Source organism: Rhineura floridana, chromosome 9 (genome assembly GCF_030035675.1).
Source record: "Rhineura floridana isolate rRhiFlo1 chromosome 9, rRhiFlo1.hap2, whole genome shotgun sequence".
Taxonomy (NCBI): domain Eukaryota; kingdom Metazoa; phylum Chordata; class Lepidosauria; order Squamata; family Rhineuridae; genus Rhineura; species Rhineura floridana.
Genome location: NC_084488.1, coordinates 90824272 through 90843737, shown reverse-complemented (window position 1 = coordinate 90843737; position 19466 = coordinate 90824272). Strand labels below are relative to the sequence as shown.

The window sequence follows — 19466 nt, the reverse complement described above, 5'->3', positions numbered from 1 at the left end:
TAGCAGCATGACAGCATACAGTACAGAAGTAGAATATCTGAGGTTATTCTGTTTCTTGACTACTGAAAAGTCAGAGGTTTTGGTCATATATTAGACTCATGAATAAGAAATGCAAGAGAGTTAGGGTGAAATCCTTTATTGGCCAACGCCTATTAGTATAACAGTATGCAAGATTTCTAGAGTCACAGAATTCTATTCTGTACATTATAGTCTAATGATAAATATACTGTGCAACCCAAAAGTGGAACTGAAAAGAAGTGTGCTTCACTTTTCAGCAGTCATAGTACTTCTGCAATATGATTCTTGAAATCAAAGCCATGTCTTCTCTGCATATAACAGAATCAATCAAAATAAAATTTTATAACATCATCTTTCCAGAAATCTCATTTGTTCCCAGAGAACCCAAGAGATGTTCCATGAACTTGGATATGTATACAGTTTAAAATCTTTTTAGTTTCAATTTTGCCCTGATTACCTATTGCTAGTGAAAAACTGATGTTTTTGAAACAATGTGTAAAATATCCAACGAGGATTGAATCAGTAAAATATGTCATCTGTACCTATGATTAAAGTTAAATCCCAGACATTCAGCTCTTAATTTTGGTGGGCTTTTGATGTTGTAGCCTCTTTCACAGGGTGGGCTATTCCACTGCCCTTTATATTTATGTACTGTGTTTTAAAACTTTTTATTTGTTTCAGTTTTTTATTGGTTTTAATCTTTATATTGGGTTCACTTCTGTGAAGAAAAGCAACTAATAAATTTAATTATTACTTATTATAATAATAATATAAAAGGTGCTCTACACAATCATTTTGCTGACCTAAAATATTTGTAAAACAAAAATGGACTGCTCCAGCAGTTTTAGTGAGTTTAACCAATGTCCCTACATGCAAATGCATGCAATAATACTTCTAAACTATTCATATCTTTTTGCCACACCTTGACATATGTCTGCACCATGCAAAATAATCATTACTATGAAATTTGTGTCATCCAATGAACTGCATCTATAACAGCCTTCCACAACTTGGTGCCCTGCAGATGCTTTGGACTGCAACTCCCTTCAGCCCCAGTCAGTATAGCCAATTGTCAGGGATGATGGGAGTTGTAATCTAAACCATCTAGAGGGCACCAAGTTATTGAAGTCTGCTCTATAGCAACAATGCTTCCATCACGTGAGGATCCATGGTGGCCATGAAATCCATCGTGCAGTGCCATCTTCAGGCAATACTCTTTTATTTTCTGCTTATTTCCAAATTACAAAATCACACACATACACAAAATGAGAAACATATTCATTGTGAGATTAAAGAACAACAATTCTGAGTTTGTCTGAATCCCTTGTTCATCACATATGGGGGTATGGATGAGATTTCCCTCCAGGTCAAAATGGCTGGTGAATCATGGATTTCTTTACTTTTCCTGGTAGTGAAATGTCCAGCTTTCTTGTTATTAACATTTGGTCTTATTGTAGTTGACTCACAGCTGGTTGTCTTACTTCCTTTATGTAAATGTTGCTTATATCCAGCAACTGCTCTATGTCTCAGGTGTACCATATAGTATAGATCAAAGTGTAGAGCTCTTACAGAAGTGGAAATTCCTTCCATTTATCTGGACATGGGACTTTCCCACATCCTGCCCCCCCCGACCATCTAACCAATGTCCATGCCTTAGTATCCATCCAGCCTTCTTCCTTCCCTTGACAGCAATCCTTGCCCCCAAATTTCAAAAAGGCAAGATGGATTATTCTGGATATAGAAACTGCACACAGCTTAATTCTAAAGATAGAGGTGCTATATATAAAACCTGTCTGGAAGCTGACACCTGGCTTGGATACCCTATGCCAGCCTTCATCAAGCTGGTTCCGTCCAGATGTTTTGGATGACAATTCCAATCAGCCCTAACCAGCATGATGGTGTTGCCTGGGGCTGAAGATGTAGTCCAAAACAGCTGAAAGGCTGCCTTATGCCATGTGCACCGGAGAAATGATGAAACAAAATTTACTCAGCAGTATATGCAGAGGCACTCTCTCTTATCAGACATTAAAGGGCAGAGGCTTAATGAGACAGTGTGGCTCAGATCTAGCTCTTCCTTTTAACTCCTGCAATCCATTATTTCAGCTGTTTGTCCCAACACCTTTGCTCTTTTTTCCTTTGTTTTAAACTTACTGTAGAACTTATTTCCTGTCCAAGCAATTACATTCACTGCAGTCATGGTTGTGCACAGACACCTGAGGGACCAGTTTGCTTTTGCCCTGAAGGGTCCATTCTCAAAGCAGATGGAAGAACATGCACAGGTAAGCATAAGGGGAGTGAGCTACTTGTCTGGGAGGGGGTGCTTGCAGTGCCCACCCTTCAGGATGGGAATCTGTCAAGTTCAGTTTCTCTCCCTTTCTCATTTTTCCAATTGTAAATGTAGCTCTCTACATTTCCACATCATTTTGTGATTTTTTTTAAAAAAGTCCATGAAAATTAATCATCATGTTAGCATGAATTTCTCCTAATATACACAATTTTGTGTCTATTTTGCCTGATATACACGTTTGCAAAGCATATTTCCCCCAATATTTCTATTTTCCATAATAGAATGCATTTTTGTATGTTGTTTTCACAAATACACGTATTTTTATGGAAACTTTACCTTAGTATATGCATGTTAATCCGCATTTAACTGGCTGGGAACCTGCACTGCAAAATTCAGAAAAGTGTGAATTTCAACGGATGGCTGTGTTTCAGTTTGTATATTATTTTGGAAAGTGCAAATTAGGCAGATTCACCTTTGCAGAGGAATTGAATTTCTCGCCCAGCCCTACCCACCATCACTCTTGCACTGTCCAGATTGTCACTGTCCACTGTTCTTAGGGGAAGGGCCATAGCCCAATGGTAGAACATCTGCTTTGCATGCAGGAAGGTCCCAGGTTCAATCCCTGGCATCTCCAGATAGGGCTGGGAGAGACCCGTGCCTGAAACCCTGGAGAGCCACTGCCAGTCAGTGTAGATAATATTGAGCAGGTCCAGCTTCCTGTGTCCAGATTAGTATCCTGACTAAAACAAACCCAGCTGCAAAAAGGAATAAGAAACTCATTTTTCTTAAGAGCCAGCACATATTACAGGCAGGCTTCAAGACAGACTTTAACTCAAATGTTCTGACCAAGAAAACGGTTGTCCAGCCTGTTCTGGGATTCTGATCTTCTATGGTGTCAATCCTGAGAGGGCTGGATTGCAGTGGGGAAACACTGGGAAAGATACAGATTTAAAAGTAAAAGATGCAATGAAACATGAAGCACACTCTTGACAAGTTTCAGGATCATTGCGTTTCGCTGCTTCATTATCCAAAGCCGTTTCATATTTCGGTATGTGAATGACTTATTTGGTTTGTCGTTAAATGAGGTTCGGATGCTTAATGCCTCCTGGAATTCACTATTTTTTTTCCCAGCAGAGATTCTTCTGTGTGCCACAAACAGAGTTTAAATACAAATATGTTGTCCTCCGTGGTGTGTGCATGCATGTATGTGTGTGCTCTTCGTCCATTTTACTGCAAATGTTTTATGGAGCTTACAGATAGAGCTATTTTCTTTGTCCAGCCAAACTACATGTTACACACACCTACATGTTTTGAAATCTTTCTTCTGGGGTGGGACACTTTGGGAAAGGGTGATTTTAAGTGGAGAAGCAACAATGGGTGCTTTTAACCTACTCACCACTTTTGAGTTACAACCCACCTCCCCAAAGCTGCTTTTGCCCCTGCAGGATGTCTGCTTCTCTGCTGAAAACCCCAAAGCTATCGTTCTTTAAAAGAAGCAGCTTTTAAACCATATTTGCATGTGACATGCAGTTTGGCCCTTAGAGATTCTTGGGTAGTGGACATGTGGGATCTGCAAAACTATTTCGTGGCGTATCATCCTTCCTAAAAGGAGTGTTTTTGTTTAGGGTTCCAGCCTTCCATTCCTTCCAAGCGGGGAAGGAGTTTTCATCCATTTCCCGTGTTTCTTTTCCAACCAACACTCCACATTCAGTGGGTTCTAAGCATGCCAGTTGGGCTGTGTGGGGGTGGGTAGATTGTTCCCTTAAGTTTTTTAAAAGAGTTTTTGTATTTCTGCAAACTTTGGGGTTCCCCTTGAGCATGCTGATACCTTCCTCTGTTTCTCAATGCACCTCTTTTGGCAATTATCCTGTTGGCACTCATCACCTGAGTTCGCTGTTAGAAGGAGCAATGTGTGCGTTATCATTCTTGAGAGGAGATTTAATTATTCAGGTTTCCTACTATTGGATAAACTCCCTAAGATCATTCTAAATCCAGTGTTTACTCATCCTCAATCCTGAGAATCTTTGAAGTTTGGACTAAGAGGTGGATGCTGAAGTTCACACTAAGAGATGGATATTTCCCTTGACACGTATGAACTACCTTGCATTCCAGCATAATGAAACAGGCTATACTTAGGGATGAGCAAAAACCGCATGTTATATACAAAAGAAACCATGCAAATCTAAGCACATATTCTCTGCATTCTATGATGTGAATGCCTCACAACTGGGGGGCAGGTAGCAGTGGGCCTGGCAACCCAGCCTTGACAAGGGTACAATCTGCACTGGAAGCCCTTTAGTTTCTGAGCCATCACTGTGCCAGTATTTGTCTTAAGCAGAATTGCTGCTCAGTATTTACATGGCAATGAACATTGCAGTGCATCCCATATTTTTATTTGTGTGATTCTATGCCATGTGGCAATGATATTTTTTTGAGGTCACGTGGGCCATTTCTGGAAATCTTTCTTTCAGGGAACAGCATGAATACATGTTCAGATGGTTATCTGCTGAGAGTTATTTTGTGGGTGGTGTCACTCTGGTGTCTTCTGGTGGTTCCCTTCCCCCAAGTCCCTTTTGCTGATCTTTGCCTTTTTTCCTTCCTTGATGAAGATGGGCACCAAAGGGCAACACTTCATAGCCCATGGGCAGAACCAGAAAATACGTTGTAAACTGCTGCTGTGTTGTGAATTTAGCATGCAGGATGAATAAAGCTTTTTATACTGGAAATCTTACATATATTGCTAAAGAGTTGTGATATTTATTGTTAGCCTTACTGTAGTCTACCTTTAGTTTTAGTGTTCAAGTTTTGTCTGTTTAAGGTTGTACATCTCCAGATAATGGTGGCTGTAGCCAGATTTGTATTTCTCTGAGTCCATCATCCTGGGAATGTAGCTGCTTTCCTGGCTATAGTCTCCAGGAGGACAAAAGGCATTGCATCACTACAGGTTAGTATCACAATTTTTGGCTTCATTATAAACGAACATATTTTCGAAAAGCAATATGAATACATTCTTGACTGATAAAACTATTCCTCATTAGGGATGAGCTAAGAGAAAACCAGTTTGGCTGCTTTGGAGCTGAAGTTGGCTCAGTGCAATGTTGATTGGCTGACAACCCTGATGTCACCATTCCTATATCTCTTCACATCTGAAGCAGTTTGTAACTTGCTCAACATTGATTTACCTGAATAAAAAGTATATATAAGGGAAATGGAAATTGAGCTGTTAATGTGCATAATATCCAGCCATTGTGCCTCACAGAGAATGTGCACATTAACCTTCTGGGTAGAGGGAATTGTGCTCATTTCCTGGTCAATATACCTAATTTCCAACAGGCTTTGGAAAATGTGCATATATCAACTGAATTTTGTACATTCTCTGGATCCTGAACAGGCCTTGGGGAATGTGCATATATTAACTGAATTTTGTAGATTCCCCAGCCATTACACATACTCTCTAACAGCTTTGGGGAATGTACATATCTTGACTGCATTTTGGACATTCTCTGGGCAATGTGCACAGTCTCCAGTCAGTATGCACAGTCTCCAAGAAGCATGTCTTTTTTCTCCTATCTCCTCTTCAGAAGTGTGAAATTTGTCTCCTCCTGGCTGCTTCTGGTCAACTGCCTAATCTTACATGGCCCACAACATACCCTCCTACTGGTGTGAGGTTCCAGATTAACTTTTTTATTTAGTCCAACCCTCTTTTCAACATTCTCACATGCTTTCAAGCTCAAGAAAAAGCTTAATAGCAGCTTATTGGGGTCAATAATCACTGGAATCACAGGGAAGGGAAGATTTAACCAGCTGTGGATTTAAGCCAAACCTGAGTAGCTCAGCTTCTGGAATTTGTTGCCACTTGGGGAAGGTTGTGAGCATATGACAATATTCAACCAGCTTTTTTAAAAAAAGAAATCTATACCAGGTATAACATTTAACATGTATCACTGTTGATGATCAACTTTCCTCTGTAGCTTCCATGATTATAATCTTCTTGTTGCAATTAATTTAGCTGTGATTGGTACTAATTAAGAATTTGAAATAAAAAAGGAAACTATGGTGTGTAATCTGCCTCTTACCTTTAAAAGTTAATACTCCACAGGTTATTATTATGGGACTAGAAGGGTTTAACATGCTATGAATTTTTTCACAAACAGGGCTGAAGCCATTTCTGTTGTTTGCAAACAGCCAAGAAATCCGCCGTATTGGTTTTGATGGAACAGATTATTCAAGTTTACTTGACTGGCAGATGGGAATAGTCTTAGCGCTGGACTATGACCCTGTTGAAAATAAGGTAAGGGGTTTACAAACTAGAGGATTTTGAAGTGTTGGAAGGACACATGGCTTTTGCTTCTTTGCATTTTAATCTCTTGGTTACTGGTGCTCTGTAATGTAGATGACCTGCTATCCTTTCAGTGAATATCTTGTGCTTGTGTCTTCTGAACCATGAGCATCCATCAACGGTTCTTCATTTGCAATCTGTAGGCTGACTTTCATCATGTGCGAATATGACATACCTGTTATACTTGGTATTTTGAAATTTGTTTCAAAAGTATCAGAAATCATTCCCTCTATTTCCAGTGTGCAGGGATGAAGGCTGATGCTTATGTAGCCAAAACAACACCATCATTGCACAAGAGGGAGGTAGCAATAGCCTTGGATGAAACCAAAGTTTTCAAAATTGCAAAAAAAAAAAAAAATCTTTAGGGGAAAGGGGGGAACTCCCAAAACTTCCCAAGGAAGACTGAGGGTGCAGAGTGTCTATGAAGTGCTGACTGATTCCCCCAGGTGGGAGGGGAAATGGAATGGAGTATCATGGAAAATGGCATAGCTAAGTGACTACAGCAGTGAAGAGGATCACTGTAACACTTTGTTGCAGGTCCTTACTGAAAGCCCATCTGATTTCAGAATCATGGATAATATCCATGTTTGATGCCAATACACCCAAATTCAGATTGCTAGAAAATTGCAGAGCAGCTAGTTGAGGATATCACAAGTTTTGAGCTACCCCTAGATCCTATAACAATTCTGTTTTGTAACATAAAGAGAGAAAATTGAGAACTTTGATCTAGCCATGCATGCGGCAAGTCTACCCAATTGATTTGCTTGTGGATTGGATGGGGAACCAGATGTATTGTTTATTACATAATCCCATTTCCTTAATCATTTGGCCTGAAAACTGAGGGTTTTGGTGTTCCTGGGAGTGTATCCTTAAATATCTTATGGAATGAAAGCCATCATGACAACATGTTGTACAATTTGGCTCTGTAATAAATGTGTCCTCTCATTCAAGCATATAGCAGATGGTGGGGGGGTTGGGGTTGGGTTGGGGTTGGGGTAGGGGAATGACAATGAATTTCCATCTATATTATTTTTGATAAAATTGCCTTAATTGGTGAGTGGTGTTGATCTCTTTAAATCTTCTGCTCCTTCATAAAACACCCATCCAAATTCTGCAAAATGGGATTCACACAAAATGCATTTTGTTCTTCAGTGTGGTAACTGTGCTTTTTCCAGAGCTGTGTCGTCTCCAAGGATATACACTGCAGATGGAATACATTTCCTCTTTCTTACGTTTTGATAGTTCCCCTGGTTAATGGTTCCAGGGCATGGTTTATTTCTAAAAATGCTGCTTCATTCCCTTTCTCTTGCTTTTGGAACTATCAGCCTAAGAAACAATAAGGGGGGTCTGGTGGTTGACCACATGAGCCTCTTAAGTGGCCAATGCCCAGCTTGCCCTACAGGACAACTAGCCCTTTAAGCAGCCGCTATCAGTTTAAAGCAGTCCTCCCCAACTTGGTGTGCCCAGATATTTTGGACTACAACTTTCATCTGACTATAATCTATGTTAACTAGGACTGATAGAAATTGTTCAAAAATCTGGAGATTTGGGAAGGCTGTTTTAAAGCATAATTCATCAATTGTAGGCATAACATTGAAAAGGAAATATAAGTATGCTTTAGGGTTTTTGTGGTTATTGTTAAGATCATTTTTAGTTTATACTCAGTTTTTATATGTGTATATAAAATTTTAAATCTTCTATGAAAGGTGATAACTTTTTGCTCTGGTCTACTACTGAGAGGAAGGGCGGGATATAAATGTAATAAATAATAAATAACTGCAACTGAGGTTGCAATGAACAAGTAAGTAAAGCAAGGCAGTCCCATTACTGAAATCAATACTATTATTTTCCCCATTGCATTGATCTATGCAGGCCTACATTCAGTTTAAGATTCCTGGCTGAAATAATTTGTGGATCATACCTGTGTACTGTTTTAGCTCTTATAGCGAAATGTTCTATTCCATTCAATGTCATTTTGCCGTTTGCTTCAGTGGATTTCAGGACTGCATCCTTAAGTTATAAGGATCCTTCCACCCTGCCATCTAAAGTGACACTGAGTGCATTTGGAGACACACCCAGTTACCTTTGGTTTATGTGGCATTTGGAAAGATTTTTACTGGGCCTTTTCAGTGGTGGCTCCTGGTTTATGGAATGCCCACCCTAGTGAGGTGTGTCTGTTGCCATCACCATTGACTTCCAGGAGGAAGTGGAAAACATTTCTGTTTACCTAGGCATTTGATGGGTGAAGTGGACTGTTCCTGGCAACTTGAGATCACTGGATGGAAGAATGTTTTTAAACTATAATTGTGTTTTTAGAATGTTTTAACTGGTTTTAGAATGCTTTCCTTTTTGTTGTTGTTAAATTGTTTTGTTACATTTGCCACCCTGGGCTCCTTTGGGAGGAAGGGTGGGATATAAATGTAATAAATAAATAAATACTTGCTATTTAATAATATAAGTAAGATGGTCTGTTATATTTACTTTGTTTCTAGTAATATATGAGAAAGTGCTGCAAGCCCAGGAGCTCAGTGAGGCATGGGAGATGCCACCATTTTACTATTAAATTAAGAGTGCTAAAATGCTTCTGGTGGTATTCAAGTCATGACAATTTTTGCAAGGATGCTTAAACAGGCTGTTGAATTCCCTGCCTCTGTTCTTGGACATCTCACTGAGCCATTTGGATATGTTGAAAGGTCAATGTTGGTTTGCACCCTTACAAATATAGTGCCCACCATCTTTTTCTTTGCACATGAGACCATGGACCCAGGAGAAGAGCCTCAGTGCTGTGTCCAAAAACTGCAGTTGGTATGTTACTATTTTCTTCTCTGGAATGGAAAAATCCATTTTGACCAAGTCATTCAGATGATAATAGCGATGTTTAGAGGTCTATTGCTGCATTCAAAAGTTGTTGGTTCTCATTAACCATTTTCATTAACTATTCAAAAGCAAAAGCAAGGACCAATATGAAAAACTGTGAAAGTGTACTACTTCACCCCCCCCATCTTACTTTAGGGCCTTTTTTCATATTATAGGCTGAAAATGAAACAGACCCTATTGAGGAGATGATATATAGGGCAGCCAGGATTTCCTTGCTAAGCATGCTCAGGCTGTAGAAGTCATTCTGTTTGAAGGATAAGTGCCTGATTATTTGATCCATAATCATGGGCTACAATTTTGTAATTACGCTATTATTTTTCCCTCCAAAGAAATTTCACTGCGGAAGGTAAAACCAGTAGATAAGGAAATCCTACCTCAAATAAGATGCATTAATCAGCTATGAACCTTCTGTTTTCTCATTACAGATTTATTTTGCCCACACAGCTTTGCAGTGGATAGAGAGAACTAGTCTGGATGGCTCAGACCGTGAAAAAGTTATCCACGAGGCAACTGAGAGACTTGAAGGGCTTGCTGTTGACTGGATTAACCGTAAATTGTACTGGACTGACTGGGGGTATGCTTTTCTCATGCTTATTACTGCACACTTAATGCTGGCGTGAGACATTATAGGGGGGAAATGACTGACAAAATGGAACAATAGCAACGTTGTTCTAAAATGCCAGCTAGTTTTTGTGTGCTTGACTCTGGTCATAACAGAAAGGCTTAGCAACAGAACATGCCGTGGCTCAATGTCAAAGGGTCAGATAGACCTTTTGCTAAACAATATGCTAGATAGAAGTGGTCATGTAGGGCAATGTCAACACTGAACAGTGAGCCTCAGTCTATACCTTTTGGGAAAACCTAAGATATATTGAGGGAAATGGGAACAGTGCTGGAAGGAAAAGTGCCCAACTAATGGTGCCGTTGCTTATAATTTATCTTAAATCTTTTGGGAACCATAAAGAGAGGGAACAATTTTTGAGTTAAATTAGGAAAGCAGGGGGAGGAGCTGCCCAAAGACACATGATATCATGAAGTCATGATGCTCTTTTATTTCCACCTAGTAATAATACTTAGCATTTATATGGGAGTTACAAAAAGTGTACAAAATGTTTTCCATAGAACAGGTGTGGGGAATCTTTGGCCCTCCAGATGTTGCTGAGCTGCAACTCCCATCATCCCCAGCAAGCATGACCAATGGCCAGGGATGATGGGAGTTGTAGTTCAGCAACACCTGAAGGGCCAAAGGTTCCCCACACCTGACACAGAAGCATGATTTACATCATATTATGATGGTAAACTAGTAATAATATTCCCATGTTATGGATGGAGGGGGCAGGATAAGACAGTGTGTTGCTTAAGCCTAACAATGACTTTTTTGACTGATTTTTAACCAGGATGGTTTGACTCATAGCTCATTCTCTTTACTGTTATGCTAAATTGGCTCTTGATCCTGTTACAATGACTATTATATCATTTATTTAAACAGGATGCTTGGCAGCATAGCAGAACAGAGTAGACGTAGTCTTACCCCAACAGCTTATAATTCATGTTGAAGGGGATCAAACAGAAGTGAGATCAGGAACTGGAATTTAACTAATAGTAAGGATGGGTGTAGAGCAGAATCAGGTGGAAATGGAAAAAGTAAAGTGAACTGTGCTTGTGTGAAATAAGATGTAAAAAAAAAAAGTGAACTGTCTGTAATCAGAGCCTAAAGCAGTAGCTTTTGATGGAAAGACACTATTGTAGCTAATCTATCTGCATGTGTACACAGAAAGTCCTGCATTGAAAGTAGCAATCTAAATGGAATGCAGAGGAAAATAATTATCCAGGAGGATGTGTCTCAGCCTCGAGGAATTGCAGTTCATCCATTCACTGAGTAAGAAGTGAAACATTCTTTGAAACTGGCAGAAGGATGTGTAAAGATGAAAGAATAAAGCCAGTGGTGCAGTTGGGTTATTTTAGATTCTGGGCTTAATTGTCATTAGACTGCAATCGTATTCCCATTTACCTGGGAGTAAGTTCTATTGAATTCAGTGGGACTTGCTTCTTAGTATACATGGTTAGGATTGCAGCTTTACAGGCTCCCTCTCTTTAGAGATGTGGGGAACCTTTGGCCCTCCAGATATTGTTGAACAATCCTTGGCCAATGGCCATGCTTGCTAGGTCTGATGGGAGTTGTTCAGCAATACCTGGAGAAAGGATGGGATCCACTGGCTGGTGCCAGTTCAAAAGCTTTCCACTGACCTAACAGGCCAGTATTAATTTGAGTTTGTTCTTTGTCTGCTAGCTGCTGCTTTTATCAACCCGTTTTTCCCCTTTGCCAAAAATATTGATATATCCATATTGACATTTTAAAGCGAATATCAATATTTTTAAAAGAAATATCGATAAAATGATCATTCTTAACATTGATGTTTTAGAGGCAGATTTTTTTTAAAAAATGTTTTTGAAAATAGCAGTGGAAAATTGCTACATAAAAATCCAATCCACAATGACAGAGAGAGTTAACCATTTAGTGGGAAATTTGGTACCAAATCCTAATTGGGCAGAATTCTAACACATCCTTAATCTGGAGGGCCAAAAGTTCCCCACATCTGCATTAGATCACAATGTGTATTATTGTACTTCACAAAATGTGGTTAGTCAGCCCTGGTATGTTTGGGAGCCCTCTGGATAATTCTATTGAGTGGGGATCTTGGCTTCTGCCCCAAAGTCCTGCCCAGAATGCGCCACTGAATAATGTATGTGAAACTATTGTTCATATTCTTGTTTTGGCACAGCTTTATTGAGTGTGGGTGTCTGTCTACTTTACAAAGGTAGCCACTCAAAGCAGGGATTCATTTTTTAAATTTCTTTGTAATATATAACCCACTCTTCACTGAGTATTTCAATCCCAGAGTGGGGAACTATGGCAGAATTGTTTAATATGTTTTTAAATAATGTTTTTAACCCTTTTTTAAAGTTGTTTTTTTTAAATGTTTTTAATGCTGTTTTGTTTTAATGTATTTTAAGATCTGTTTTTATGTTTTAAAGTGTTTTAGTGCTTTGTTTGCCGCCCTGGGCTCCTGCTGGGAGGAAAGGCGGGATACAAATTAATTAATTAAATAAATAAGATGATGGTGATGATAATAATGTTTCTGAAAACAGAAGTGCATTATGTGTATGTGTGTAAGTCATGAGAACCCATCACAATAAGTTGAATCCAACTTTTGGTACACCCAGGAACCCAGGAAGTTGCCTTCTACCAAGTCAGACTAATTGGTCTATCTAGCTCAGTATTGTCTACACTGACTGGCAGCAGGTTTCAGTCTGAAAACATTCCCAGCCCTACACAGAGATGCAGGAGATCAAATCAGGGATCTTCTACATGCAAAGCAGATGCTCTATGCTATGGCCTTCCAAATGCTCCTAAACTCTGATTAGTGTGGTTTACAATGACATGCCAAAGTTGAATTCACCATGTGGAAGTGATCTACCTAAATTGACTCCAAAGGCTTTTCTCATGTGCTGAACTCATCACACACAAAAAGCCTAATTCCCCTTTTATTTATTCAAGATTGTTTTTCTTTTCCTTCAATAAAGGGAACTATTTTGGACAGACCTAGGAATTAATCCACGAATTGAAAGATCTTCCTTACAAGGCTCTGATCGGCTCATTATAGCAGAGACAGATTTACTTTGGCCCAGTGGAATAACGATTGACTACTTTGCTGACAAGTTGTATTGGTGTGATGCACAAAAGTCTGTTATTGAAACTACAAATCTGGATGGTTCTGAACGGCGAATACTCACACAGAATGATGTAGGTGAGGCTTTGGGATTGATAGTTTTCTGACTGTAGATACAAGAATTTCAATGCACTTGTATGCTGCACATATCAAAATATCAGTGGGAGGCCAACTTCTGAGTTAATCAGTGTCTTGTGAACTCTACAGAGGTTGATGTCACTTTAAAAAGGGCAAATTCTTAGCTCAGTTTCAGGAAACCTATATATTTATTCTGTGGTTTTACTGCTGTTCTCAGTCTGTATTGTGAACTGCTTTGAGCAAATTGGATAAAGTGGGACATGTCTTTAAAAGTAAATATATAAATAAACTGTAGTTTTACAAAAGGAAAAGAGATATTTGTAACAAAATGAGGGGAAGAGGGTTTTCTTTTAAAACAAAGGTTTACAAAAAGCAACTAAAATATATGGTAATTAGTGCTCTGCTTAATTTTCTTGATGTTCCATTTTTTGCTACAAAATGCATCATTTCAGACAAAACCTTACCTTCCCCTCTTTCCTTCCTTTTTGTGTATCTGCTCACAGCCATTGTTTCCCTGATTTTTTTTCTATTTCTGTGTTACTTGAAAAGAACATCTTCACTGCATGATCCCAGCCATTTATGGAAATGAAGCTCTCTTACTGTCCTCACTGGATTCAGGAGGGGGGAATAAGAGAATGTATCCCCATTCTTTTGTCAGCTGGACTGAGGCTCACTGGCTTGTCCCCCAGTACTGCATGGCAAAGCTTTTGCCCTGATGCCGCTAACTGTTGGTGAGCATGCTGTACACATGACTAATTGGGACAGAATGTGTGTGGGGATGTGCATATGGATCACATCCCAATGTGCATTCCAGTGAAAATGGATAACATCAACTGTTATCCATTGATAGGGGATGACAGGTATGTAACATCCACATTCAGATGTGAGACTGTGGATCTCCCATCCGCAATACATTACTTTTGAGTATTGGTAGTGCCATGCAGCTGGGTAAAGTGATGTACTTCAGGAAGCACATTGAAAAGTTGATAGATGAAGATAAGAACATAAGAAAAGCCTGATGGATCAGGCCAATGGCTCATCTAGAAACTTGGTGGGATGACTCCCATGATTGGAATATAGCCATTCAAGGATATAAACTCTACAGAAAGAATAGAAGCAACAGAAAAGGAGGGGGAGTAGCGTTATACGTCAAAGACAAATACACCTCTATGGAAATCCAAGAGAGCGAACAAAGGGGTCCGATAGAGACCATTTGGGTAAAAATAAATGGAGAAACAAATAAAACCGACATGGTAGTAGGTGTCTACTACAGACCCCCGGCCAAGAAGAGGTGGTAGACGAGGCCTTTCTCAAACAAATCTCTGAAATCTCAAGGAGGCAAGAAGTAGTAGTGATGGGGGACTTCAACCACCCGGATATCTGCTGGGAGACAAACTCTGCGAAGCACAAAGCCTCCAACAAATTCCTGATGGGCCTTGCTGATAATTTCCTCTTTCAAAAAGTAGAAGAAGGAACAAGGGGATCAGCAATCCTGGACCTGATCTTAACTAACACGGACAAATTGGTCAAGGGAATTAAAGTGGTTGGTACCTTGGGGGAAAGTGACCACGTAATGCTGGAATTCGGGATTCTGGGGAAAGCCAAAGAAGAATATAGTCAAACATGAACCTTGGATTTCAGGAAAGCCGATTTTAGCAAGCTCAGGGAAATGATGGGTATGATCCCATGGCTAGATAGACTAAAGAAAAAAGGAGCCCAAGAAGCGTGGGAGTTCATGAAGAACGTATTACAAAAAGCGCAATCGCAAACAATTCCAAAGAGGAAGAAAAATGGAAGACATCGGAAAAAGCCAATGTGGCTACATGGAAGACTGGTGGAGGAGGTAAAAGTAAAAAAGAGCATGTATAAAGAATGGAAGGAAGGATGCATCACCAAGGAAGGGTACCGACGAGCAGCTCGAGCTTGCAGGAATAGTGTAAGGAAAGCTAAAACCCAGAATGAGCTGAGGCTGGCGATGGAAGCAAGGAACAACAAAAAGGGGGTTTTCAGATATGTTCAAAGCAAGAGAAAGACCAAGGAAACGGTGGGACTGCTGCTCAATGAAGATGGCAAAATGTTGACAGATAACAAGGAAAAGGCAGAACTGCTCAACGCCTATTTTGCCTCCGTTTTCTCCCAAAAAGGGAACAGTATGCAACCTTGCATCAGTAGCAATCTCAGTAAGGAGTCGGGACTGCAGTTCGAGATTGATAAGAAGATAGTCAGGAAATACCTAGTTAACCTAAATGAGTTCAAATCTCCAGGGCCTGATGAACTGCATCCCAGAGTATTGAAGGAACTTGCGGATGTACTCTCGGAACCTCTTGCCATCATCTTTGAGAAATCCTGGAGAACGGGAGAGGTGCCGGGGGATTGGAGATGAGCAAACGTCGTCCCGCTCTTTAAAAAGGGTAAAAAAGAAGATCCGGGGAATTACAGGCCGGTCAGTCTGACTTCAATACCGGGAAAGATATTAGAACGGATAATAAAAGAGTCCATTGGCAACTATCTAGATGACAATGCTGTGATTAGAAGGAGCCAGTATGGGTTTGTCAAGAAAAAATCCTGTCAAACTAATCTCATCTCTTTTTTTGATCAGGTCACTAGCTTAGTAGATGGTGGAAATGCTGTAGATGTCATCTATCTAGATTTCAGCAAGGCGTTTGAGAAAAGTCCCCCACGACCTTTTGATTAGCAAACTAGTCAAATGCGGACTACATGGAAATACTGTCAGGTGGATTCACAACTGGTTGGAAAACCGTACTCAAAGAGTGGTCGTCGGTGGCTCTGCTTTGGACTGGAAGGAGGTTTTGAGTGGAGTGCCACAGGGTTCTGTCCTGGGGCCGATACTCTTCAACATTTTTATCAATGACTTAGATGATGGGGTGGAGGGAAGCCTTATGAAGTTTGCGGATGATACAAAACTGGGAGGGATAGCTAACACAATGGAAGACAGGAATAAAATCCAAAGGGACCTGGATAGACTAGAAAATTGGGCTGAAATTAATAAAATGACATTCAATAAAGACAAATGCAGGATTCTGCATTTAGGCCACAAAAGCAAAATGCACGGGTACAGGATGGGAAATACCCGGCTTAGCAGTAGTGCGTGTGAGAAGGACCTTGGAATTGTAGTGGATCGCAAGTTGAACATGACCAAGCAGTGTGATGCTGCGGCAAAAAAGACAAACACGGTTTTGGGCTGCATAAACAGAGCTATAATTTCCAGGTCGAGGGAAGTAATAGTCCCACTATATTCTGCATTGGTCAGGCCTCATCTGGAATACTGCGTTCAGTTCTGGGCGCCTCATTTTAAGAAAGATATAGACAAGTTAGAGTGGGTTCAGAAGAGGGCAACAAGGATGATAGCCGGTATGGAGAACAAGTCTTATGAGGAAAGGTTGAAGGAACTTGGCATGTTCAGTCTGGTGAAGAGAAGGCTGAAGGGTGACATGATTGCACTCTTTAAGTACCTGAAGGGCTGTCACATAGAGGAGGGTACAGATTTGTTCTCTGCTGCCCCAGAGGGTAGGACTAGGTCTAATGGTTTTAAGTTGCAGGAGCGTAGATTCAGATTGGATATTAGAAGGAACTTCTTTACAGTAAGGGCAGTTCGGCAATGGAACTGACTGCCTAGCCCTAGGGAGGTGGTGGGATCCCCTTCGCTGGATGTCTTCAAGCAGAGGCTGGACAGCTATCTGCGGGAGATGCTCTAGCTGTGGATTTCCTGCTGTGAGCAGGGGGTTGGACTCGATGGCCTACAAGGCCCCTTCCAACTCTATGATTCTATGATTCTAGTCCAGCATTCTGTTCTCACAGTGGCCAACCAGATGCTGCCCTGGGCTCATTTGGGATGAAGGATAGGATAATAACAATAACAATAATAATATAGGAAGCCTGAAAGCAGGGCCTGAGCACAAGAGCACTCTCCCCTCCAGCAGAGCATAGCCATTGATAGCCTTATCCCCCATTAGATTATATTAGATTATCCTCCAATCTTCTTTGAAAACTGTACAGGTTGGTGGCCATCACTGCCTCTTGTGGAACTGAATTCCACAGTTTAATTATGTGCTATGTGAAGTGCTTTCTTTTGTCTGTCCTGAATCTTCCAACATTCAGCTTCATTGGGATTTCCCTGAGTTCTAATGTTATGAGAGAGGGAGAAAAACCTTTCTCTGTCCACTTTTTCCATGCCATGTAGAATTTTTTACACTTTGATCATGTTGTCTCTTACCTGTCTTTTCTCTGTGCAGCAAGACTTTGTGAAATATTGGCCCTAGCAAAGGAGGGGGGGCTGGATTTGGGATCCACTTTAGCTGCAAAAGGTCTTGGCTGGCACTGCTACTTTCAATGGGATATGGCCTGTCCACATCTCCATCCACATTCTGTCCCAACGTCAACAATCTGTGATTGGATTGGGGCAATGAAGTGGGCAAAAACTTTTTGCCCTTTGGGACAGCAGATAACTCAGTGGTGGCTGGTGGCTCCATGTCAATGGGGCAGTGGAATTCACTCTGGGTTTTAGTCTGAACATTCAAGGAGCTGTCCAAGGTGCTTTAGCACAGCTCCTTGAAAGTCCAGATGAAAAACCAGAGCAGATTCCCCTGACCCACCAGCTGCCATTGAGATAACTAGACAGAATGGACTGCAATTACGGGGGGGGGATGTTTTGGTTGAACATTAGGAGGAACATCTTGGTGGTAAATGCAGCTTGACAATGGAACCAATTGCCTAGAGGGGTGGTGAGCTCTCCCTTGCTGGAGGTGTTCAAGTAGAAACTGGGCAATCATCTGTTGGGAGTGTTTCTGGATTTACTGCATTGAGCAGGGGATTGGACTAGATGACCTACAAGCCCCTCAATACTGTGCTTCCATGATTTTAAGTATAAATATGCTTGCCTTGACAATGGGGATGTGTTCCTTCTTCCCTCTGGCACCTATCTTGCGAACAGTTCTACCCCCTTTTGCAAAGGGTTGTGGAAAAAAATTGGAAAATTACAGGAGAGAAAATGTTCACACTCACCTCATTTTGGCCCAGCAGTATCATTAATATGCAAATATTTTGACTGCAAAGTTTTTTAAAGCAAGGCTTCTTACTGTAGCACTACTGCCACCTAGTGTTGTTCTTGCTACTGTGATCTGTCAATAATGAGACCCGGGCATCAGTTTCATGAACAGCTTTGAATTCCTTGTTTGCTGCTATATTAGGCGTGGCTGAAATTTTGTAATGAAATTGTGACCTCGACACAATTTATCTATTTAAATTATGTATTATTTTATTTATATCCTGCCCTTCCTCCCAGCAGGAGCCCTGGGCGGCAACAATACAAGGGAAAGCTACCAAACATTATGTGGAATGCTGGCGTCAGGTCTGGGCATGGCAGATCAAGAAGGATGAAGCCAAATTCAGTTGATTTAAAGGAAATAATCAGAAGTGATAAACAAGTATAAATACCAGATCCCAGGAAGACAGCCTTTTCTAGATAAAATAATTGTTTATTTTTATTTTTATTTTATTCAGCTTATATCCCGCCCGACTAGCAAACAGCTCTCTGGGCGGCAAACATAGAAACATATACAATAATAAAATTACAAGATCAATATAACAAATATAAAAGTACATCATCTAAAATACCAATTACAACATTTACATAAATAACTTAGATTAAAATGCCTCAGAGAAGAGAAAGGTTTTAACCTGGCGCCGAAAAGATAATAGTGTCAGCGCCAGGCGTACCTCCTCGGGGAGACTATTCCACAATTCGGGGGCCACCACTGAGAAGGCCCTAGATCTTGTTACTACCCTCCGGGCCTCCCTATGGGTCGGGACCCGGAGGAGGGCCTTCGTAGTAGACCGTAGTGTACGAGCCGGTTCATAATGGGAGAGGCGTTCCTGCAGGTATCGTGATCCCGCGCCGTATAAGGCTTTATAGGTTAATACCAACACTTTGAATCTGGCCCGGTAGCATATTGGAAGCCAGTGCAGGTGAGCCAGAACAGGTGTTATATGCTCAGACCGCTTAGTTCTTGTTAGCAGTCTGGCCGCCGTATTTTGCACTAGCTGTAGCTTCCGAACCGTCTTCAGAGGTAGCCCTACGTAGAGCGCGTTGCAGTAGTCCAAACGTGAGGTTACCAGA

The 19466-nt window shown here is 40.7% G+C and overlaps 1 protein-coding gene across 3 annotated transcripts in view; it reads left to right on the top strand.

Moving 5' to 3' along the window:
• The window catches only part of EGF (epidermal growth factor), a 67771-nt gene that overhangs the window by 26595 nt on the left and 21710 nt on the right, over positions 1-19466 (top strand). For all 3 annotated transcript variants that reach the window (XM_061584487.1, XM_061584486.1, XM_061584488.1), the window contains 6 exons: positions 2175-2297; positions 5124-5249; positions 6460-6596; positions 9947-10095; positions 11296-11400; positions 13107-13330. In XM_061584487.1, coding sequence (XP_061440471.1) covers positions 2175-2297; positions 5124-5249; positions 6460-6596; positions 9947-10095; positions 11296-11400; positions 13107-13330 — 864 coding nt within the window. The remainder of the gene's footprint in view (positions 1-2174; positions 2298-5123; positions 5250-6459; positions 6597-9946; positions 10096-11295; positions 11401-13106; positions 13331-19466) is intronic.